The sequence below is a fragment of the Piliocolobus tephrosceles genome, chromosome 2 (assembly GCF_002776525.5).
Source record: "Piliocolobus tephrosceles isolate RC106 chromosome 2, ASM277652v3, whole genome shotgun sequence".
Classification (NCBI taxonomy): Eukaryota; Metazoa; Chordata; class Mammalia; order Primates; family Cercopithecidae; genus Piliocolobus; species Piliocolobus tephrosceles.
Window position 1 is genome coordinate 67,056,659 of NC_045435.1, and position 25,613 is coordinate 67,082,271.

Sequence of the window (25,613 nt, forward strand, 5' to 3'; positions counted from 1 at the left end):
TGTCAAGTGAGCAAAATAAGTGTAGTTTACACTAGTAACTAAACTAGTTACTAGTGTAACTAGTAACTTGTGAAAAGTTCAAGCCAAATTAAAAATCAATTCTGAGTAACAACCATAAAATTAGACATTTTCAGCTTTCAATCTTACTCTGTTTTCTCTCCCTAAGGTGGAGCTACTGTTTCTAAATTCAGTTTCCAGAGTTGATACTATACTTATAACCTTGAAATTTAATATGCTGAACCTATCAGAATACAATTTTAGCAGTGCATGATCAGATTTTAAAGCACAGGAGTCTCAGCATATCTGTTATAACCTCTGCTGCCATCCTTGCTCTAAGTGTCTTTTGGAGACATTTAGGAAAATCACTGTAAAGTCAGTTGCAATGATAGGTTGATATACTTCTCTGCTGTTAGATTCAAACATTTTTTCTTAGAGTTCCAAAGAAATAAGTCATCAACTTTTGATTGCCTCCAGGAGAGAGGGACATTGAGCATATACTACATTAAGGGAATTCAGTTAATCATGAAACCTCATTCTAGCCAAGTCTTCTGGTATATGCTCCCAACCCAACCATTCAGCCAAACTGCCCTGAATATAGTTGGCTTTCCTTCTTTCTGTTTCCTAGAGCTAAAATTACCATGTAGGCAGCACCAAAGAAGGAATGGAAGAAAAATTGGAAAAACAAATTCCCAAAAGTCAATAACGAGCTTCTGAATAATCAAAATGTGACTGTTTCTGACAAGGGTTCTCCTAAAACTTAGGAAGATATTTTGATGCTTTTGTAGCATTCTAGCTGCCTGTTTATGGCAAAGAGACTTTTTTAAAGCACATATTCATGGAAAGACCCATTACTATCCATATTTATAATGCCTTAAGAAAAGAGGATTAGTCTCAGCACAATTTAACTGAACAGAACATGAAGCATATTTTTCTGTAACCAGTCCATTACTGTCAGCATCACATTTATGGTTCTTGTCCTAGAATTATTCCATGTAGTTCAGCAGCCAACAATTTTAGTAGTACCAAGAACTAAAATACATTCAGAGTATCTGCTAACCTGGCTGAGTTTTAGCATTTGGGATTTCAGAGTGTTTGCATATGTGAAAGTGTGCGTGTGTGTGTGTGTGTGTGTGTGTGTGTGTACACGCATATGAGTATGTGTTTTAATCCTCAACTCATTTCAAGATTTAGAAATAATTTAAAGGATCAGTAGCAGAAATCGAATGTTGTAAGCTGTAAGTTCTGTATTAAGACTTGTGAATGGGCTGGGTGCAGTGGCTTATGCCTGTAGTCCCAGCACTTTGGGAGGCCAAGGCTGGTGGATCACCTGAGGCCAGGAGTTCGAGACCAGCCTGGCCAACATGTTGAAACCTAGAAATACAAAATTTAGCCATCTCTACTAAAACAATAAATTAGTTGAGCATGGTGACACACGCTTGTAGTTCCAGCTACTCAGGAGGCTGAAACAGGAGAATCACTTGAACCCAGGTGGCAGAGGTTGCAGTTAGCTAAGATCATACCCCTACACTCCAGCCTGGGCAAACAGAGCGAGATTCTGTCTCAAATAAATAAATAAAATAAAAGACTTGTGAATGTACCTCTTATGATAACTAATCATCAGAAGACTGATATTGATAAAGTCAAGTCACTACACTAAACGTCAGAGCTGGTTTGAAGACTAGCCAGTCCACAAGGAAGAAGAAATGTATTACTTTTATTTTATTTTATTTTATTTTATTTTATTTTTTGAGATGATGTCTCACTCTGTCACCCAGACTTGAGTACAGTGGCACAATCTCTGCTCACTGCAACCTCTGCCTCCCAGATTCAAGCAATTCTCCTGCCTCAGCCTCCTGAGCAGCTGGGATTACAGGCGCCCACCACCATGCCCAGCTAATTTTTTTGTACTTTTGGTAGATGTGGGGTTTCACCATGTTGGCCAGGCTGGTCTTGAACTCCTGACCTCTGGTGATCCACCCACCTTGGCCTCCCAAAGTGCTGGGATTACAGTCCTGAGCCACTGTGCCCAGCCTATTACTATATTTTAAAGGACTATTGAAAGTTTTATAATGAATATTTCACCTGTCTCTATTTCATGTGGTTTTCCACATGTTTTTCTGACATTCAAATTATGTTTGTCTTAAACTGTGAGCATTCAGATATATACTGCCTTGTGCATTTTTGAAAATCAAAGTTTTCATAATAATAGCTCGTTATACTTGTCATCTTTAATCCCACGTCCTCAGGGCCTTTTCATCGTGCTGTGTTTTTTGGCTGTCACCTCCCTGAGAGGGTAAAGGAGAAGATCATTTTCCTCCTTTTCATAAATAAAAAACTGAGGCCCAAAGATGTACAAGGACATAGTCATAAAGCAGAGGACAAGGAAAATGCCCTCAGCTTGGCACTAGCCAGGGTAAATTTACAAAGGCTGACTGATTTGTTCACTGGTATATCGCCAGCCCAAGTAAACACTCTATTTGTGGAATACATCAAGACAAGCTACTAAAAAATCCAGTTGGAAGACCTGTATTTCATAATGGTGTGATTTAATATGAATTATCCTAAAACATTTAAGCCTACTACTGATATTTTTGGTACACCATTGCCTCAGAAATGGGCTACAAGAATTGCATTACAGCTAAATTGTGACTCAGAAAAAGTCATATAAAAATACTATGATAAATGCTTGAAAGGAAAGTGGAGGAGGCAGATGGTCCATTCAGCTGAAAATATAAAATTTTATAAGCTAGGAATTTGAGTACCAGTGAATGAAAACGTTTCATAATATATTTTTTCAGTTTTGTAAAATAAATCAAATTTCTTTGTATGTTTCCTGCTTTAGAAAATGCTTGGTTGGGGCTGGGCACGGTGGCTCATACCTGTAATCCCAGCACTTTGAGAGGCCATGGTGGGCGGATCATGAGGTCAAGAGAGCAAGACCATCCTGGCCAACATGGTGAAACCCTGTCTCTGCTAAAAATACAAAAATTAGGCGGGCATGGTGGTGGGCGCCTGTAGTCCCAGCTACTCAGGAGGCTGAGGCAGGAAAATTGCTTGAACCTAGGAGGTGGAGGTTGCAGTGAGCCGAGATCCCACCACTGCACTACAGCCTGGCGACAGAGCAAGACTCCGTCTAAAAAAAAAAAAAAAGAAGAAAATGCTTGGTTGATCTCCTTAAAGACACAAATCATGTATTTTAAAAGAAATATGGCAAAGAAACTTACAAAATCAAACTTATCCATACCAACTATTTCTGTCCATCTTTCTACCTATTTACCTGTTCATCTGTCATCTCTCTGTCGTCTATTTTTTTCACCCACAGTAGAAGCAGATGTCATTTTCCTTCCTGCAGTGCTTCACATGCTTAAGGGGCCTAAGGAGGAGGTTTGCAGGGCTATCTTTTTATTTTTTAAAGAAGAAATTGAGTGAATTGAAGACTTCCATTTCATAATTAAGTCGGCCTAAGATGAATGCTATTTTGGGGAACCTTTGCAAGGTCGATTTATTAAGAAATAGACTGAGAGAGCTGGGTTTGGTGACATGCACCTGTAGTCCTGGCTATGCTGTAGCTCAAGGCAGGAAGATTGCTTGAGCCTGCAGGTTGAGGCTGCAGTGAGCTATGATCATGCCACTGCACTCCAGCCTGGGTGACAGCAAGAACCTGTCTCTAAAAAGAAATAAATAAAATAAATAAATAAGAAAGAAAGAAAAGAAAAAGAAATAGATGAAGATATCCATTTCAGGGAAACTTGTTAAATGAGTCACAAATGGTTACGATTTTAAATTTATAAAGAATACATGAGGTTGGGCACGGCAGTTCACGCCTGTAATCCCAGCACTTTGGGAGGTGAGCAGATCACTTTAGGCCAGGAGTTCAAGACCAGGCTGGCCAACATGGCAAAACCCTGTCTCTACTAAAAATACAAAAATTAGCCAAGTGTGGTGGTACACACCTGCAGTCCCAGCTACTTGGGAGGCTGAGGCACGAGAATTGCTTGAGCCGAGATCATGCCACTGCACTCCAGCCTAAGCAACAGAGCGAGACCCTGTCTCAAAACAAACAAACAAAAAAGAGTACAGTTTATTCTTGGTTGAAGTGAAGTCAGTAGTTCATGGGTGTTGGACACCAGCCAGGATTGTTTATACACCCCTTGGAGAGACAGTCCATAGTTTGGCTTGATGCATGACATGGGGGAAGTGGGTATCAGAAGTAGGGGATTCCTAACTGTCCAGCTTTAAATCTCAGCTCCATCACCTACAGGCTGGGTGGCTTTCAGCAACAGCCTATTCTGTCTTCCCAAGCTTCAGTCTCCCCACCTGTGAAGCGGGAGGGTGATAACATTACCTTCTCACAGGACTCATGAATTAATATATATCCAAAGCTCTTGGAACAGATAATAAGCACTTAATAAATGTTTCTTGTTTTTGTAGTTATTGATGATATTATTCTAAAATTCCCAAGAGGACTATGTTATAAAATGTTCTCATCTACCAGGCACGGTGGCTCACGCCTGTAATCCCAACACTTTGGAGGTCGAGGCGGGTGAGTCACCTGAGGTCAGGAGTTCAAGACCAACCTGACCAACATGGAGAAACCTCATCTCTCCTAAAAATACAAAAATTAGCTGGGTGTGGTGGTGGATGCCTGTAATCCCAGCTACTCACGAGGCTGAGGCAGGAGAATTGCTTGAACCCGGGAGGCAGGAGAATTGTTTTTTTGTTTGTTTGTTTGTTTTGACCCTATAACATAAAAGAAGAATGTTGGTGAAAATATTTTAAACATGGTATTACCCTAGAGATGGGTAAACCCCACCTCTACTAAAAATACAAAAATTAGCCAGGCGTGGTTGCAGGTGCCTGTAATCCCAGCTGCTTGGGAGGCTGAGGCAGGCGAATCACGTGAACCTGGGAGGCAAAGGTTGCCACCGCACTCCAGCCTGGGCAAAAGGCTGTCCCTCTCAAAAAAAAAAAAAAAAAAAGAAAGAAAAAAAATAGTAATAAATGAGCAGTTCAATTAGATGGATGATATAATCCTGAAAATAAAAGTATCTCTACATATTTATTCATGCAAAACAGCCAGATAGGATACCTACTTTACCAGGCCTTCTTTAGTCAAAGGCTTAATTTTAACTTCATGACCATAATTTTCTTCCTCCTGATTCATCCTTTCTTCCTCTAAAATCATTGATTATCTTGTAAGCACCTTGCATTTTTTCTTTTTTCTAAATAGAGAAAAAATAGTTTTCCATCAGAACGCCCTGCTGCTACTAATTCAAATTGTCATTGTACATTGGTGCCAGGGTGCGTTTAAGCAATTAGAATGCTGTAATTAAAGTCTGCTGGGTATGTAATCTTACAATGTGGAAGGGTAAGTACAGAAGTTGAGAGCTTGGTTCGAAGTGTTTGTTTAATACTGGTTATTCATCTGTTCTCCAATTGTCTCCCTGTATATGTATTAGATGTGGGTGCCCTGGAACCTCCATGCCTATTGGCAGAGCCTGACCTATTTAGGCTGCCTGCCTGTCTTGCATCGCCTAACAATTTAGCCATAGATCACCACACCTCTCATTTCCAGGGCAGTCTCATAAACACTCACTCCTTCGCTTTGAAAATGTGTTGGCACAAAAGTTTGTAAGAAGGATTCAGATATTGGCAGAACGGTGGAGCCAGTCTCTCGTATTTGACCTTGTGACAGTCTCATTCTTCCTGGGCTTAGTGGGAATGAAGTAGAGCCTCAAGACTGCAGAATAGGAGAAAAGTAAAAATAAGAATTGGGAGGAAAGCTCATAGTCCTGATGATATGTTTTGCAGCATCTTCTGGTAGAACATTGTCATCAAAAGGTTTAGTTTTTTAAAAGGTATAGATTAATTCACTTAAAAATATGTATTAGGCGGCCAGGCACAGTGGCTCACGCCTGTAATCCCAGCACTTTGGGAGGCCAAGGCAGGAGGATCACTTGAGACCACAAGTGTGAGACCAGCCTGACCAACATGATGAAACCCCATCTCTACTAAAAGTACAAAAATTAGCCAGGTGTGGTGGTGCATGCCAGTAATTCCAGCTACCTAGGAGGCTGAGGCACAAGAATCGCTTGAACCCGGGAGTATATATATACACACACACATATATATATACACACACATATATATATATGTATTAAATATTTTCTATGTGCTAGGCACTATATAGATGCTGGGTGTGCAGTGGTGAGTTAAAGATATCTCTGCTCATGTGGAGGTTAGAGTTTTATGAAATTAATAACCATAGTTCACCAATTGTGTTTAATATACAGTCTTTATTCAAATTGCTCTGATAGCTAATGTTATTTCTAGTCTTTCCCACCCTTTTCTGGTCCCGGAGCCAATTCAGGGTCACACATTGCATTTAGTGGGCATAATTCTAAAGTCCCCTTTATAATCAGGAACAGGCCAGTCTTCCTTTGGCTTTTATTACACTGGTATTTCTGAAGAGTATAGGGCAGCTGTCTTGCAGAAGATCTCTCAATTTGTGAAATATGGATTTCTCTAACTCACTGGTTCCAAACACACGTCATGTTGGACTTGAAGCAGAAACTTCTGGGAACTTGTTGAAAACACGGAGACCTACACCCTGTCCTGTCTCTTTCTGTCCTATTAATACTTTGATGGGCCTGGGGCTCTGTATTCTTTATTAGTTCTCCAGGTATCTGCAATACACCAAAGTTTGAGAATCACTAGTCTAATAATTTTCTCATGGCAGGAACACTCTATAGATGATGAAATGGTCTCAGTTGCATCTCACAAAGAGGTATGCGATGTCAGTCTGCCTTGTTTGAGTTAAGGTGGTATCTGCTAGGTTATTCTGAAGTCACCTTTTCCTTTGTAATTAAGTTTTCTCGAATCGACATTTTGAGGCTACTTGACCATCCTGTTTCTTTCTTTTTTTCTTTTTTTTTTTTTTTTTTTTTTTTGACAGAGTCTCGCTGTCTCCCAGGCTGGAGTGCAGTGGCATGATCTCGGCTCACTGCAAACTCCACCTCCTGGGTTCATGCCATTCTCCTGCCTCAGCCTCCCGAGTAGCTGGGACTACATGCGCCCGCCAGCACGCCCGGCTAATTTTTTATAGTTGCAGTAGAGACGGGGTTTCACTGTGTTAGCCAGGATGGTCTCGATCTCCTGACCTCGTGATCCGCCCGCCTCAGCCTCCCAAAGTGCTGGGATTACAGGCATGAGCCACCACGCCCGGCCTACCAATCCTGTTTCTTAACAGTCTTTGACCCAATGATCTTAGCCTCCAGTGGTGATTTTGCCTAAGTCAGTTAGTACTATGGTCATTGCAAAAGGTAAGTTTCTAATTGAATCACCTTCAACATTTCTTAGTTAGCATTCATATGTAAAGAATAATTTTTCCTTCTTCTCCACCTTTATTTTTTAAAAATATTTTTCAGGCCAGGCACGGTGGCTCATGCCTGTAATCCCAGCACTTTGGGAGGCCGAGGTAAGTGGATCACCTGAGGTCAGGAGTTCGAGACCAGCCTGGCCAATGTGGCAAAACCCCGTCTCTACTAAAAATACAAAAATTAGCCAGGCGTGGTGGCAGGTGCCTGTAATCCCAGCTGCTTGGGAGGCTGAGCCAGCAGAATCATGTGAACCTGGGAGGCAGAGGTTGCAGTGAGCCAAGATTGTGCCACTGCACTCCAGCCTGGGCGAAAGGCTGCTCCACCTCAAAAAAAAAAAAAAAAAAAAAAAAAAAAAAAATTCCTCTCTGTCATTCATTTTGATGCTCCCACTTTGCCCAACAGAATCCTCTTTAAGTCAGATCCTGTGTTCTTATGGCTTGTCCTCATCACTTTTAAGCTTTTTTTTTTTTTTTTGAGACAAGGTCTCACTCTGTCACCCAGGTTGGAGTGCAGTGGTGCAATCACAGCTCACTGTAGCCTCAACTTCCCAGGCTCAAATGATTCTCTCTCATCAGCCTCCCGAGTAGCTGGGACTACAGGTGCATGCCATCAAGTCTGGATTTTTTAATTTTAATTTTTTTTTTTTTTTTAGCAAGAGGGTCTCACTATGTTGCCCAGGCTGGTCTAGAACTACTGTGCTCAAGCAATCCTCCTGCTTAGGCCTCCCAAAGTGCTGGGTTTACAGGCATGAACCACTATGCCTGGCCTCACTTCTTTATTTTATGACACTGCACAAACCATACCTGGGCTGGTACCTGGGGAAAGTATGGTCTGGCTAGTTTTCTCTCCTTTCTCATTTTCATATCTGTATATTTGTATTATCCTCCCACGGCTAAGCATTAATTCACATGTGACAAACTTTCTGTCTCTCCGTTTGTTCCTATCTTCATTGTGATCAAGTTTCTGAGAAGCCGTCTGCCCAGATACTTTGGTCATAATGCTCATGTCTTTGAAACTGTGATATACACCCACCAAAATACCTGTATTTGTTTGTTTTTTTGTAATGCTTTTTACTTTTTCAAAGCATCTTTATGTTTCGTTTTTGTTTGTCCTCAAAACTCCTTGAAGTATTACATAGATATTATTTATTTTCCTGCTACTTTTGTAGAAAATAAATCCAGAAGAGTAAATGATGTTTTGACATCTAACACCTCTTTGTGTGTGGTGTCATAAACTTGCATATCTAGAATTGCTGTCTAGGTACTGTGCTTACAGTTCTCATAGATGGTGAAACCTGGGCTACGTCCTCACAGTTCAAAAACCTGGGGTCCCTTACTCTGAACTGAAAATCAGGGCAAATCAAATCTATAGTGAATCAAGAAACACAAGAAGCATTCCCTTTTTAAAAAGAAAGATATAAATACTCCCACCAACTTTTTACTTCATTACTCTTTCAGTTGCTATTCTACAAATATTGAACACCTGCTGTGTGCCAGGGAGTGTTCTAGCTTCTGGAGCTACAACTGTGGCAAAAACAGATAATAATTCATGCCCTTAAGAACTATACCTACTAGGCCCGGGTGACATCAGGTAGGGCATCAGACACTAAAGAAAATAAATAATATGTATAATATATTAGGAGATGTAAATAGCGTCACCAAATATAGTTGTGCAGATTGCTCACTGCCCAACTCTGTGTCCAGTAATGCCAATGGAGGTCTTGGATCTAAGCGATTAAGAATGGGGTTGCCACTTTGGGAGGCTGAGGTGGGCAGATCACTTGAGGCCAGGAGTTCGAGACCAGCCTGGCCAACATGGCAAAACCCCGTCTCTAAAAATACAAAAATTAGGCCGGGCGTGGTGGCTCACGCCTATAATCCCAGCACTTTGGGAGGCTGAGATGGGCGGATCACGAGGTCAGGAGATCAAGACTATCCTGGCTAACACGGTGAAACCCCGTTTTTACTAAAAATACAAAAACAAAATTAGCTGGGTGTAGTGGCAGGTGCCTGTAGTCCCAGCTACTCGGGAGGCTGAAGCAGGAGAATGGCGTGAACCTGGGAGGCGGAGCTTGCAGCAAGCCGAGATCGCGCCACTGCACTCCAGCCTGGGCGACACAGTGAGACTGTGTCTCAAAAAAACAAACAAACAAACAAACAAACAAACAAACAAACAAACAAATTAGCAGGGTGTGGTGGGGTGTGCTGTAATCCCAGGTACTCAGGAGGCTGAGACATGAGAATCATTTGAACCTAGGAGGCAGAGGTTGCAGTGAGCCAAGATCACGCCACTGCACTGCAGCCTGGGCAACAGAGGGAGACTGTCTCAAAAAAAAAAAAAAAAAAAGGAATGGGGTTGCCATTCAGTCAGATGGAAAAGGATACATGTAAGATGAGGAGTTGTTTCTTAACTTTGTATTAAAGAATAAAATACATATTGAAAAGTGCATGTAAGCTGGGTACAGTGGCTCATGTCTGCAATCTTAGCACTTTGGGAGGCCAAGGCGGGTGAATTGCTTAAGCCCAGGAGTTCAAGACCAGCCTGGGCAACATAACAAGATCCTGTCTCTACAAAACATAAAAATGAAAAATTAGCCAGGCATGGTGGCACACAACTTTAGTCCCAGCTATTTGGAAGGCTAAGGTGGGAAGATCACTTAAGCCCAGGAGTTCAAAGATGCAGTGAGCCATGATAGTACCACTGCACTCCAGCCTGGGTGACAGAAAAAGACCCTGTCTAAAAAAAAAAAAAAAAAAAAGTGCATATAACTAGCATCAACATCAAGGAAACAGAAGATTACTGGCACTCGAGAAGCCCCTCACATTTTCTCTTCTAGTTCTTATTCTGTCTGCTACCACTGCTTTTTTATTTTTTTTATTTATTTGAAACGGAGTCTCGCTCTGTCGCCCAGGTTGGAGTGCAGTGGCATGATCTCGGCTCACTGCAACCTCCACCTCCTGGGTTCAAGCAATTCTCCTGTCTCAGCCTCCTGAGTAGCTGGGACTACAGCTGTCTGCCACCACGCCTGGCTAATTTTTTTATTTTTAGTAGAGACGGAGTTTCACCATTTTGGTCAGGCTGGTCTCGAACTCCTGACTTCAGGTGATCAGGCGTGATCCACCACACCCGGCCTACTATTGCTTTTAACAGCATTTCGTAGTTGTGGCTGACTTTGAATTTTGTATGACAGGGGTCAAACAGTATGTATTCTTTTGTCGTCTAGCTGTTTTTACTCAAATTATGTTATTGAGATTCATCCGTATTCTCGTATGTAGCTGTGCCCAGCTTGTTTATTTTCACTGCTGAATAGTAGTATATAGTATGGATATACCAGGCTTAATTTACTTATTAACAGGCATTTGTGGACCAGGCGCGGTGGTTCACACCTATAATCCCAGCACTTTGGGAGGCTGAGGCGGGCGGATCACCTGAGGTCAGGAGTTTGAGACCAGCCTCACCAACACGGAGAAACCCCGGCTCTACTAAAAATACAAAATTAGCCAGGCGCAGTTGCACATGCCTGTAATCCCAGCTACTAGGGAGGGTGAGGCAGGAGAATCGCTTGAACCAGGGAGGTGGAGGTTGTGGTGAGCTGAGATCATGCCATTGCACTCCAGCCTGGACAACAAGTGCAAAACTCCGTCTCTAAATAAATAATTAAATAAATAAATAAAATAGACATTTGTGTACCTTGCAGTATTTGATTATTACAAATAGCACTGCCTTAAAGATCATAGTGCCTGTCTTTGCGTGGACATATGTAAACATGTCTGCTAGGTGTACACTTAGGAGAAAATTGCTGAGCCACAGTGTATATGTATGTTAAGCTTTAGTAGACTCTATCAAATAGTCGATCCAAACTAACTTATAAGCCAGGCGTGGTGGTTCATGCCTGTAATCCTAGCATTTTGGGAGGCCAAGGTGGGTGAATCACTTGAGGCCAGGAGTTCAAGACTAGCCTAGCCAACATGGTGAAACCCCATCTCTACTAAAAATACAAAAATTAGCTGGGCATGGTGGCGGGCACCTGAAATCCCAGCTGCTCAAGACGCTGAGGCATGAAAATCGCTTGAACCCGGGAGGCAGAGATTGCAGTGAGCCAGTATTGCACCACTGCACTCCAGCCTGGGTGACAGAGTCAGACTCTGTTTTAAAAAAATAAAAATAGGGCAGGTGCGGTGGCTCATGCCTGTAATCCCAGCACTTTGGGAAGCCGAGGCGGGCTGATCAAAAGGTCAAGAGTTCGAGACCAGCCTGGCCAACATAGTGAAACCCCCGTCTTTACTTAAAATACAAAAATTAGCCGGGCATGGTGGCACACGCCTGTAGTCCCAGCTATTCAGGAGGTGAGGCAGGAGAGTTGCTTGATCCCAGGAGGCAGAGGTGTGGTGAGCCAAGATTGTGCCACTGCACTCCAGCCTGGGCAACAGAGGGAGACTCCGTCTCAAATAAATAAATAAATAAAATGAAAATTTAAAAATGTCTGCTTTCAAAGAAAACAAAAACAATACCAACTTATAGTCCACCAGCCATGTATGAGAGGTATGCAGTAAGACATAACGTCTGTTTCATGTAATGCAACCAGATATACCATGCACATTGCAAAGAACTATATGAAAATATTATTTGGAGACAATTTTACTGTAAGCCTAGAAAATGGAAATAAATTAGTTAAAACTTGTTAACATTATTAGCTTCAGTGAGACATTAATTACAAGTTAAATACACTAAAAGTAGTAATAATCCTGCATGATAATAATCAGATAATAGATGAAAAAAAAGCGTTTGCTAAATGTGGATAGCAAAATGTAAAATACTAAATAGTAATCCTCACATAGAATGTGTGTGATATTTGTAGGTATATTACAAAACTTTATGATCACAATAAAGCGATTTCATTAGCCGGGCATGGTGACCCGTGCCTGTAGTCCCAGCTACTCAGGAGGCTGAGGCCAAAGGATCTCTTGAGCACATGAGTTTGATGTTACAGTAAGCAGTGATTGTACCACTCCACTTTAGCCTGGGTGACCTCATTTCTAAAACAAATAAAAAATAAAGTTATTTCAATAGAAATGTGCTATGGTTGCAAAGAGAAAGACAAATTATTTCTTTTTTTAAACTTGACAAGATTAATTTAAAATTTCTTTGAAAATAAGAGAATGTCAAAGATTCACATGGAAAATTAAAGCATTTATCCTATCAGATATTGACACATATTGTAATGAACAGTGATTAAATGTTATGGAACTATATAAAACTTGAACAGTCACCCAGAGCAAAGGAGAGAATCTAAAAATAGATATAATTATATGAATTTAAGAAGCAACATGGCAACCATTAGTGTGGAGAATAACAATAACATTAACAACCATTAGTGTGGAGAATAACAAAGCCTAACATTGGATGCTAGGCTTTGTGACAAATGCTTTACATTCATCCTTTATTGAATGCTCTTAAACCAGGGGTCCCCAATCCCTGGGCACAGGCTGCTACCAGTCCATGGCCTGTTAGGAACTGGGCCACACAGCAGGAGATGAGCAGCGGGTAGGTGAGTGAGCGAAGCTTCATCTATGTTTACAGCCGCTCCCAATCACTCGCATCACTGCCTGAGTGAGCTCTGCCTTCTGTCAGATCAGCTGCAGCATGAGATTCTAATAGGAGCATGAACCCCGTTGTGAACTGCACATGCAAGGAATCTAGGTTGCATGCTCCTTATGAGAATCTAATGCCAGATGATCCGTCACTGTCTCCCATCACCCCCAGGTGGGACGGTCTAGTTGCAGGAAAACAAGCTCAGGGCTCCCACTGATTATAATTATGGTGAATTGTATAATTATTTCATTATATATTACAATGTAATCATAACGGAAATAAAGAGTACAGTAAATGTAATGCGCTTGAATTATCCCCAAACCATCCCCCAACCCTGGTCTGTGGGAAAATTGCCTTCCACAAAACTGGTCCCTGGTGCCAAAAAGGCTGGGGACTGCTGCTTCAAATGACTTAGTAAAGTTAATAATATTATCTTCCATTTTGCTGATGAGGAGCTGAGTTTCGGAAAAAATAACTTGCTCATGGCGCCATGATTCTTCCAGTGGGGCGATAGGTCGCAGTTCAATCAGACTTCACAGTCTAGGAGAAGGGCATGTCAAAGGAGAACAGATTGAAGGACACAATTTGTACCTAGTAGATAAGACAAAGGGTTAATAATATTAGTAATGTATACACAACTCAGATCAAACATAGGTTCTCAAATGGGTAAGTAAACAAAGGCTCATTTCACATATGGGTAATAGCAAATAATATGCATTTGCAAGGAAAATACTCAAATTGGTTGGTAATTTTAAAATTGCTCAAACCAGTAAAGATGATATTGAAAAAAAAATTGCAAATTGAAATTGTTTTTCAGGATTATTTTACATTTTTTTAACTAGCAAAATAATTGTATTGATTTAATATGGTTTATAGAAATATATACATTTCCCTGGCCGGGCGCGGTGGCTCACTCCTGTAATCCCAGCACTTTGGGAGACCGAGGAGGGCGGATCACGAGGTCAAGAGATCGAGACCATCCTGGCTAACACAGTGACACCCCATCTCTACTAAAAATACAAAAAATTAGCTAGGCGTGGTGGCGGGCGCCTGTAGTCCCAGCTACTCAGGAGACTGAGGCAGGAGAATGGCGTGAACCTGGGAGGTGTAGCTTGCAGTGAGCGGAGATAGTGACACTGCATTCCAGCTGGGCAACAGAGCGAGACTCTGTCTCAAAAAAAAAAAAAAAAAAAAGAAAAGAAATATATACATTTCCCTAACATGAAAAAATTAGTGAAAATATTTGATTTTGCTATCTTGTTCTGGAAGATGATTACATGAGTAACAAACGCATGTCAAAATGTATTGAGCTGTACACTGAGACATGTGCATTTTACTGTATGTACCTCAACAACAACAAAAAAAAATTGGGCCGGGCGTGGTGGCTCAAGCCTGTAATCCCAGCACTTTGGGAGGCCGAGACCGGTGGATCACGAGGTCAGGAGATCGAGACCATCCTGGCTAACCTGGTAAAACCCCATCTCTACTAAAAAAAAATACAAAAAACTAGCCGGGCGAGGTGGCGGGCGCCTGTAGTCCCAGCTACTTGGGAGGCTGAGGCAGGAGAATGGCGTGAACCCGGGAGGCGGAGCTTGCAGTGAGCTGAGATCCGGCCACTGCACTACAGCCTAAGGGGACAGAGCGAGATTCCGTCTCAAAAAAAAAAAAAAAAAAAAAAAAATTAAATACTGAATGTACTGGCTGGGCGCAGTGGCTCACGCCTATAACCCCAGCACTTTGGGAAGCTGAGGGAGAAGGATTGCTTGAGCCCAGGAGTTCAAGACCAACCTGGGCAACATGGCAAAACCCCATCTCTATAAAAAATACAAAAATTATGGCCAGGCACAATGGCTCACACCTGTAATCCCAGCACTTTGGGAGGCTGAGGCGGGCAGATCACTTGAGGTCAGGAGTTTGAGACCAGCGTGGCCAACATAGCAAAACCCTGTCTCTACTAAAAATACAAAAAAAAAAAAAAAAATAGCCTGGCATGGTGGCACGCACCTATAGTCCCAGTTATTAGGGAGGCTGAGGCAGGAGAATTGCTTGAACCCAGGAGGCAGAGGCTGCAGTGAGCTGAGATCGCACCATTGCACTCCAGCCTGGGTGACAGAGTGAGACTCCATTTCAAAAACAAAAACAAAAATTAGCCACGCATGGTGATACACACCTGTAGTCCTGGCTACTCAGGAGACTGAGGTGGGAGAATTGCTTGAGCCTGGGAGGTCAAGACTGCCGTGAGCCGGGATAGTACCACTGCATTCCAGCCTGGGCGACAGACAGAGACTCTGTCTCAAGAAGAAGAAGAAGAAAAAAAAAGCCAATCCTAAACCTACTGAAATATAGTAAGTGATGAAATTAGGGTTATTTATAAGTAAGAAAATAAAGGTAGAAATAATGAGATGCTGCCAAGATTAAGGTTAGTATAAAACATTTAGCATGGTTAGTATAAAGCATTTAGCCCACAAATTTATAATTCAACTTCTCTTAAGAGCCAAAGTAAAGAGGGAGTTACAATCACTTACATAACTCAGAGTGGTCATTAAGGTAAAAAGAAAGGAGCTGCTCAGAAGGGGCACAGTCAATACTGAAATGGAAAATCAGAAACTTCTCCCATGGGTCCTCCCAGTGGGATATCATATTGTATAATAAACAGTGTTCTCAACAACACATTGGAGGTACTAAAATAATGAGCTCTGAGGGTTGTTACTTATATTGTTTTTCAACATAAGCCAGTGGAGTAATGCCAAAAGACAATTTTACCTGGATGAGCCCTTATGCTTTATGTAGGTTTCTGATTACTCTAGCCTAACCCAAGAAGAAAACTTAGAGAATCTAGAGAAGTGGTTCTTAACTAGGGGCCATTCTGAGGACATCTGGCAATGTCTACAGATGTTTTTAGTTGTCACAGCTAGGGGTAGGCTGCTATTGGCACCTAGTGAGTAGAGGCCAGGGATGCTGCCTAGCACCCTATAGTGCACAGAGCAGCCTCACAATAAAGAATTCTCTCACTCAAAATATCAGTTGTGCTGAGGTTGCAAAACCCTGATCTAGAAGGATGAATGGGCATTATATCACTGAGACCATCCTCCATAAAGATTACCTCTAACGACTAGTTTGGACAAAACAGGAGAAAATAGTGCACCCAAAGGATGTGAGTAGGAGTGGGGTGCAAATGTAGCAGCTATGGCCTGGCTTTCTAGGGGGCATATAGGCATTAGCACAGAGGAATATGTTTCTATGGCTTAGGAAGAATCGCCTTATAGGATAGTAGCAGGTCTTCAGTGTTGGCATGGCCCCTCCACCACCAGCCTAATTGTATAAAAACCAGTGTGGGTCGCCAGGCGCCACGGCTCACGTCTGTAATCCCAGCACTTTGGGAGGCCAAGGCAGGCGAATCACTTAAAGTCAGGAGTTTGAGACCAGCCTGGCCAACATGGTGAAACCCCATCTCTACTAAAAATACAAAAATTAGCTGGGCGTGATAGCATGTGCTTGTAATCCCAGTTACTCAGGAGGCTGAAGAGAGAGGATCACTTGAACCTGGGTGGTGGAGGTTGCAGTGAGCTGAAATTATACTCCAGCCTAGGAGACAGAGTGAGACTCCATCTCAAAAACAAACAAACAAACAAACAAACAAAAACAGTGTGGATTTCTCTGACCCAGCATATTCCTCCCTCCATGTAGATCTGTCCTCAGGAGAAATGAGATGTGAGTTAAACTCCAGGCAGCTACATGCACTCACACATTTGTGTCCTTATCACATCTGTTCTTTGCACTGTTTGTTGGCTTGGCAGTAAATCAAAGTGAGAACATCCAAGACAGCATCCAAATAGTCCCCCTAACCCCCAACCTTTTATTTTTTTTTAAGGACAGGTCTCACTGTGTCACCCAGGCTGCAGTACAGTGGTGCAATCACAGCTCACAGCAGTCTCGAACTCCTTGGCTCAAGCGATCCTCCCACCTCAGTCTTCTGAGTAGCTGGGACTACAGGTGTGAGCCAGAGCACCCTGCTTGAGTATCATTCTTGTCTATTTTCAAACTGTGAAAGCTTTGAAGTCTGGCCCTGCTCAGCAGTGGATACAGTTGACTACCAATGTCAAGTAGCTCCCTTCCATCTGTGGCCACTGATTCCCTCTAGGTCACATCTTCCCAACTTTGCCCCCAGAGACAGAGACAGAGAGGGAGCTTTCTTCCCTTTGGTCTAATTCAGAAAATCCTTGAGTGGGTCCTTGGAGCAGGTTCCATCCTTCCTCAAAAAATGATGATGTGTTTCTACTAGAGCCAGTAGGGAAAGAAGTAATTATCCAAAAGAATGGAATTGTCTGCTCAAAAAAAGAGAAGGATACTTGCCAGTCAAAACAGATATCCACTACTCCAGGAATATATGTCCATATTTTTCTTTTGGTGAACTTTTTTTTTTTTTAAGAGATGGGGTCTTGCTCTGCCACCCAAGCTGGAGTGCAGTGGCACAATCACAGCTCACTGCAGCCTTGAACTCCTGGGCTCAAGTGATCCTCCCCACTCCACCTCCTGAGTAGCTAGCACTACAGGCACATATCACTCACTGGACCTAGCTTCCAACTTTTATTATGAAACAATTTCAAACTTACAGAAGAGTTGAATAGTACCAAAAGATGTCAGTGTGTCTGCCAAGCCAAATTTACCAGTTTTTAACATTTGGCCCCATTTGCACTTTCTCCTTTCATATGTAAATTTTTTGACCCACTTGAGAGTAAGTTACAGACATCATACCTGTTTATCCCTAAATATTTCATTGTATATTTCCTAAGATCATGGACATCCTAGGCCGGGTGCGGTGGCTCATGCCTGTAATCCCAGCACTTTGGGAGACCGAGGCGGGCGAATCATGAGGTCACGAGATCGAGACCATCCTGGCTAACATGGTGAAACCCCATCTCTACTAAAAATACAAAAAATTAGCCAGGTGTGGTGGCACGTGCCTGTAACCCCAGCTACTTGGGAGGCTGAGGCAGGACAATCGCTTGGACCCGGGAGGCAGAGGTTGTAATGAGCCCGAGATTGTGCCACTGCACTCCATCCTGGGCGACAGAGTGAGACTCCGTCTCAAAAAAAAAAAAAGAAAAAAAGATCAAGGACATCCCTTATATGACCCTGTTACAGTGATCACATTCAGAAAATTTAACATTGAACCTCTACTATTTATTGCCTAATATTCCGTCCAGTTGTCCCAGTAATGTCCTTGTAATATTTCCTCCTGATCTGGGATAGCATGCTGCACTTAGTTGTCATGATTCTTCAGTCTCCTTTACGTTGGAACCTCTTTTTTCGTATTCATCGTATTGACATTTTGGAAGAGTACAAGCCAGATGTTTTATAGAATATCCCTCAGATTGGATCTGTCTCATGGTTCCTCGTGACTGGATCTAGTAATGCATTTTTGACAGGAATGCTACACCATGGTGTGCTGAAGCCAGCTTGTATCATCTCATGAAAGCTAATTCTCACATCTCTTTCCAACTCTGCGTTCTATGATGTTATATTGGTAGCTTGAAATCAGCCATGGTGGGAGTATTTACACTGCCGACATCAACTAATGCTACAAATCAGACCTTTCCCAACCCCCAATTTCCAGGTGTGAAACATTTTCGTTTCACAGGATAGGTGGGGTTGTGTCCTTCTCCAGGCATACCTTACGATCAGGAGGCTCATGAAGCTAATCTACCCCACTATGGGCAATATCTCATCACAGCGTTAAGATGGTATGTGTCAGCTTCCCCTTGGAAGAGTTACTGTTTTCCCTTTTGTGATTAATAAGTAATCTATGGAGAGTTATTTGTGATTATGTAAATATCCTGTCCTTTTTCTCATCAAACTTTCACTCAAAAGTTGTGGGTTTTGGCTGGGTGCAGTGGCTTACACCTGTAATCCCAGCACTTTGGGAGGCCAAGGCAGGTAGATCCCCTGAGGTCAGGAGTTTGAGACCAGCCTGGCCAATATGGTGAAACCTCATCTCTACTAAAAAATACAAAAATTAGCCAGGCATGGTAGCCGGCACCTGTAATCCCAGCTACTTGGGAGGCTGAGGCAGGAGAATCGCTTGAACCCGGGAGGCGGAGGTTGTGGTGAGCCGAGATCGTGCCACTGCACTCCAGCCTGGGCGACAATATGAGACTCTGTCTTAAAAAAAAAAAAAAAAAAAAAAAAAAGTTGTGAGTTTTTTTGTTTTGTTTTGTTTTGTTTTTGAGACAGGGTCTTGCTCTGTTGCCCAGGTTGAAGTGCAGTGGCATGATAACGACACACTGCAGCTTTGACATCCCAGGCTCAAGCCATCCTCCCACCTCAGCCTCCCTAGTAGTGGGATTATAGACACGAGCCACCACACCTGGCTAATTTTTGCTATTTTGTAGAGCAGGGTTTCACTATGCTACCCAGGCTGATCTCAAACTCCTGAGCTCAAGCAGTGACCCCACCTCAGCCTCCCAAAGTGCTGGGATTATGTGTGTGAGCCACCGAGCCAGACTTCAGTAGTTTTTATTTATTGAAGATTATTGCCTGAATTAGTACTAGGAGAGGTGCAATGGTAATTTTCTTTCTTTTTCATTTCTTCTACATTTATTTGTTGGTGCTCTACAAGTTAATTTTAAAGACTTATACTTAAAATAGATAATTAGTAGTAGGCTTGGAAACAACCTGAGGTGTCCCAGTAGTTTCTCAAGTATGTCTAAATCGTAAGTGTTTGTGACCACAGTATTAATATTCATTGATGTAGTGCAGGTAAGTTTCCATGAAGTACTGATCCATATGGGAAGAGCAGAACCAGTCTTAAGAAATATTTTCCCACTCTTCTTTGAGAGTGTGTGTTGATAACATACAGTCCCAGCAACAGTGGAGGTAGCATTTGGATTCATTTTTCCACAGCCTCACCTGTTTCCAGTTTTTACCAATAACATACCTTTGGAGGATTCCTGATGAGACATTTGCACTGGAGTCATAAAAAGTTAACTAGTGCATGGTAGAGCGGAAAGAGCACTGGACAGGGAGTCCAGAGTTACCATGTTTGAGGGGATTGGACATTACACTTCATCTTCCTGATCCTCATTGCCTCTCAACATCTGCAAAAAAAAAAAAAAATAGGAATCATATTTTCACTAATTTCCCTTTCAAGCCCCAAAACTGTCTTTGATTCTGTTCTCCTACTTGGCAATCAAAACCTATAATCACCTCATTAGCCTGGTGTCTTGTTCAACTGAGCCAAGAAGCCAAGAACAAAAATGAAATGTCCTGTGTGGCACCTGAACCCAGTGACCTACTGATTGAATTTATAATCCAGCTAAATTAGCCATGAGGGTGTGGCACCAGGACTTGATACTGTTCATATTACCTTTGTGCATTCAGCCACATCATCTGACTCACTTCTCTGGTTCTCTTTGTTTATCCATGACAGTCATGGAAACCCACTGAAGGATCCTGTTACCTCTCTCTTTGAGGAGATCCTTCTCTCAAGTGTTGGCTTGCCCAGCACCTATAAGGTTATCTCTGTTGCCATGGTTGAGAGTAAAAGAAATGTTCCATCCTGGGCAGACAGAACTTCCAAAACAGCTTTTACACTTCAGGCTTGAAATCCTGGAGTTCTTTGTAAGTCTTAATTAAATTTCACCAAATGAAATTGCAGAGAACTAGGCAAATAATGTTACACCTGATTGATGTATTGTTTAGTAAACTCTGTGAATGAGTCAAAGAGCGTTGACAGTCAGTATTAGGACTCAAAATTTGTTGCCTGGGATTTCCAGGACAGTGATTGTTCAATGGAAGGTGAGGTAGGGGCTGAGGGTTTTAAAAGAATATGGGCCTTTGCCAAAGCATGCATTCTCTTCTCCTGGAATAAGATTTTGCTAGAGCCCACTCCTTCACTGTACCGCCACCCTCCTCCACCAGAACTGTATTGGGGGGTGGGGAGGGGGGGGCACTTGTGCAGGTGGAAAAGTCCACAGGTGAGTTGGATATTTGCTCCCCACTCTTCTGGAGCTGTCTGAGCCTGGTACTTGTCTTGCTCAGTTCCTCATTTCAGCATTTTTAATACTTCATAACCCTTCTAAAGTAGAAAATTATTTGGCTGCCTCCCTAAGAATATCTGCTGTAGGTTTTTCTGTCTGCTGAACTTCTATTTACTAAATTGAAAAGTTGGTGTCTGCAATATTTTTCAGGTGACTTGTGTAAGGTTCTGATGAGGCAAAGGGGGATCGTGGGATGTCAGAGGAGTTGGCAGTAATTTTCAATTTACTTTATTCATCTTTAGTGTTTTTAACATCTTAATTTTTTCTTCTCTAAGATTCTAAGACACATTTGACTTTACCTTTGCGTTCCTGCCTAATTTCAAACCCAATGGTGTTTTTGAGTTCTCCTGTTAGCCCTCTTCCCTTGCCGTGAGTTTCTTTTTCTTTGAACTAAGGAATGTAGCCTTTCTAAAATTTAATCTTGATCAACACCCACCTCACCTGTTGGATGAACCACCTCATCATCTTTCACCAGATTGGAAAAGCACCGTCTCCTGCCTAAAAGGCGGAGAGCAGTTGATTTCTACAATCAACCTGGCTTCCCTTTGATTTTGTAATCTGTTTCTAGAGATTATGGGCGAGCTTTGAATTCCAAGGCTCTGGGCCTGTCAACTTTTGAGGCAAAAAACTGAAGCAGACCCTCTGTCTCAGGTTTCAGAAGGGCAGCCTGTGTGTTAGAGGATGAAATTAATTTGTTTTCATCTTGTAATATAAGGGAAACATGAATAATGATCACTGCTGGCATTGTAACACCCTGGGGTTTTTATTTGCTCATTTTATTTTCTGGGTTTTAAAATATTGTTTGTTTTTTGAGAACCCTCATCAAATCACGTGGAAACCTGAGAGAAAAGTACAATCCTTTCAGAAATCCTCACTGAGCATAACTACCTCTGTGAATCTGTCTATTGTATATTTACTTTAAAATGACTTAATCTCCCCATTGATGCACTTGGTATAACTAGGAAACACTCTAGCTCAGATTCAAGAGGTGGAAGGGAGGAAGAAAGAATGCAGGGCAATTTCCAGGAATTCCATGTTCTTAAACACTATGCCCTTTCAAGTACTAATTATACAGGACTTAGGCAATAATGGGGTTACATGGAATTGTTTTTGTATATGTTAAAACTTATAAGCTAACATTACCACTGAAAACTTTTTTTTAAATAAAGATCCCTCTATATCATTCATTGTTATAATATGGTTCAGTAATAATTTTTCATGTATCATCACAATTTAAAAAATATAAAGGTGCATATGAGTGTTATTGATAGAGCTATACCCTTTCTGCACATATCTATGCAGCCCTACTGGGCTACTGAAAAAGCTTTTTTTTTTTTTGGTAGAGATGAGGTCTCTCTATGTTGCCCAAGCTGGTCTCAAACTCCTGGCCTCAAGTGATCCTTCTCCCTCAGCCTCCCAAAGTACTGGGATTACAGGCATGAGCCACTGTACAAAACCCTGAAAAGGCATTCTTTACCAAGGCCCAGAGCTCCAATTTTTCTTTGGGGTTTTGAATGATGTAAAAAAAAAAAATGGAAAACTGATAGAGTTCCTCAAACTTCAATATAAATCAACAGAATTTTAGTTTTCAAAGCATTTGCTGTAACTGGTTTTTAAGGCCTCACATTTTATCTATAATAGTACAAATATGAACTCAACAATGTGTCATTGACACAGAAGTGAATTTATATTTTTAATAATATTTGCATTGTGTGTATACTGAAATAACTGTACTATAACACAAGGGAAAAAATAATTATCCCAGGAAAACACTCAACAAATGAATCCAGGAAAATCTGCAGGGTGCTTAAAAATGAACTTGCAGAGATAACAATTTTTCATTTACAAGTGTTCTGAATGTTTAGCCTCAAAGTCATTCCCATTTCTTCCTGAATACTGCTCTCTAAACATAATCCCTCACCAGAGCTATTTAAAATAGACACACACGCACACACACACACACACACACACACACACACACAGTGGTTTCCCCTTAACCCTCAATGAGTCTCTCCACACCCCCCACTTTCCCCTGCAATGGTATGATCTGCATTTGATCGAAAACTGGAGGTGCCAAGCTGTGACAGCTTCCTCAACTTCAGAGCCATTTGCTACAACCTTAGGATAGCCCCATGTTCAATGATGCTTTCCTTTTCCACCAACAGGGGCAAATCGAAGTAGACAGCGAAACCATCTTCAGGTTAGCAGCGTTTGTTTTACAGGTAAGATTGGACAAACTGCCTCTTAGCAGCTCCCTTGTGTTTGCTCGTTTTTGTTAACTGCCTGCAACTCTGAAACTTTTGCATGGGCCAGTGTCTGCTGGATTTTTAAGCCAGTTCGTTGTTTGCTGATGAAAACTGTGAGCCACCGTCTTCTGCTTTAGAATAGTTTACATGAGTTACAATGTGATATTGTGAGTCTCAAAGCAAAATGAAATTTAGCCTGCTCTGAAGGAAAAGAGTTAAACTCATATTCCTGGAAGAGAGCTCTGGGATACTTGAATTTGGGAGGCAGCAGTTGTTACAACAGCTGTAATTTTCATATAAATTTAGTAACTTTTGTATACATTTTCTTGTGGTCCAGTAAAAGAGCCCTTTAGTTCTTAAAGGCATTAGTCTGTTTCCATGCTGGTTTAAAAAGTAAAGGGAAAACAAATAGTATATGTTTGTTTACCTGTATTGTGGTTTAAAAGGTCTTCCTCTAGTCTAAAAAGTGTGCCACTTGAATGAAAAGCATTTATCATGTGATCTTAAAAACGTACAGTGAGAAATAATTATCTGTGCTTTTTCACATATAGATGTTTCTTTTGTTAAGAATGAGGAATATTCCTAAAAGGACAGTCAGCGTTTTCTTATCAATGCCTAATTCTTATGGCTATAGGGAGAGCGGTCCTGAGAAACACTCTTCAGAACAAAACTTAAGAACTTTAAGAGGGGAAGTAATCAAGATAAAACTCATTTAGCTTAACAAAAATACATATTGATCAACTCTATTTGTTTTTGTTTGTTTTTAGGAAGCCAAGGGAGATTATACCAGGTAATGATTTTCTTTTCTGATATTACTATGCAAAATAACCCTAAAGAATCATTTTATGCTGTTATTTTAAATAACAATGGATACAAAATCAAAGGAAAGTAGAACTCTGAGGCAGGAGACTGAGATCTCTTCGCTCTTCAAATAAAGACCTATTCTTTTTGTGAATGAATCAGGGAATGACGCTTTCTTACAGTTTTTCAAGCCAGAATGCCAGCGAATTGTAACCAGAAACTCTCCAAAGTTCTGTTTTCTGTCATCTGTTAATTAGTGAGATGAAGAAATCTATAAAAAGCTTTGATAGCTTATGCTGATAAAAAAAAAATCTTGTATTCGAAGAGTTATAATGTATGCACAAAAAGATTAAATCCATCAGCTGCTTAGTTAGGGGATTAATAGGGGCTTTCTTTCGCAGCTGCCCCAGAGGGGCCTCACCCTTCATACACTTGACCTAACAGTTGTATTGTTGCTGCGGAGACACTCACTGGTTCTAACTGCCTCACTGGCCACATCCACAGAGAGTGTTTATATTTGAATTCACCCTCTACCTGCTCCATTCTGTCCTTTTAGTGCAATCGTTGGAGCTGTAGAAACAGTTAAAGGGTGGAGGCAATGCTTCCCTTTGTAGGCCAGTGACCCCTTTGAAAGCCCGGCCTCTACGATGTTAATGTTCGACTCCTGGTAGACGTTTACTCGTAGATTATTTACAGATCACCTAGCACTCATTCCCAGCCAAGTCTTTGAATAACGCGCCCCTTAACGGACTAACACGATAATGCCTTCCAAGCTTGAAAACTTCCAGTTACAGAGTTGTACTTCACTTCAGAAACTCCCAACACTCTTGTCATCTGCCCATTCGGCTTTGGTAGAATGTTCAAGGGTGCCACTTAAAACACCGTGATTCCTCACCACAATCTCCCACCAGTTCTGGTTTGTGCTTTCTCTCTCTTTCTCTCTCTCTCCCTCCCTCCCTGTGTGTGTATTTACATTTTTCTAGGTTAAGAAATTTGAAGAAATCATGAAAATCAAACACCAATTGTTTTTAATGGAAAGAAAAGGGCAGGAGATTAAAAAAAAAAAGAGAGGATAAAGTAGTTTATAGACCATTAGTATCATTAAAGGCTCACGCCTGAGGCTGGGCATGGTGGCTCACACCTGTAATCCCAGCACTTTGGGAGGCCAAGGAGGGAGGATCACTTGAGGCCAGGAGTTCCAGAGCAGCCTGGCCAACATGGTGAAACCCTGTCTGTACTACAAATTTAAAAATTAGCTGGGCAAGGTGGCAGGCACCTGTAATCCCAGCCACCCAGGAGGCTAAGGCAGGAGAATTGCTTGAATCTGGGAAGCGAAGGTTGCAGAGATCGCACCACTGCACTCCAGCCTGGGTGACGGAGTGAGACTCAAAAAAAAAAAAAAAAAAAAAGCTACTGTGTCTCTACTGTTGTCTTTCCCAGAAAAACCACGTTTCCTGGGAATATCAGATATGCAAGGAACACAGTCATTTATGGAGGTGATTTTTAAAAAACAACCCTAGGTAAGAAATCATGTGGGGGGGTGATGCTAAAGTCAA

General features: G+C 41.7%; 1 protein-coding gene across 1 annotated transcript in view; it reads left to right on the forward strand.

Annotated features, from left to right (window-relative positions):
• FRMD4B (FERM domain containing 4B) overlaps positions 1 to 25,613 on the forward strand; it is a 208,699-nt gene that overhangs the window by 105,029 nt on the left and 78,057 nt on the right. Inside the window, exons 6-7 of the mRNA XM_023200208.2 lie at positions 23,176 to 23,232; positions 24,024 to 24,046. Of these exons, the coding sequence (XP_023055976.1) occupies positions 23,176 to 23,232; positions 24,024 to 24,046 (80 nt within the window). The remainder of the gene's footprint in view (positions 1 to 23,175; positions 23,233 to 24,023; positions 24,047 to 25,613) is intronic.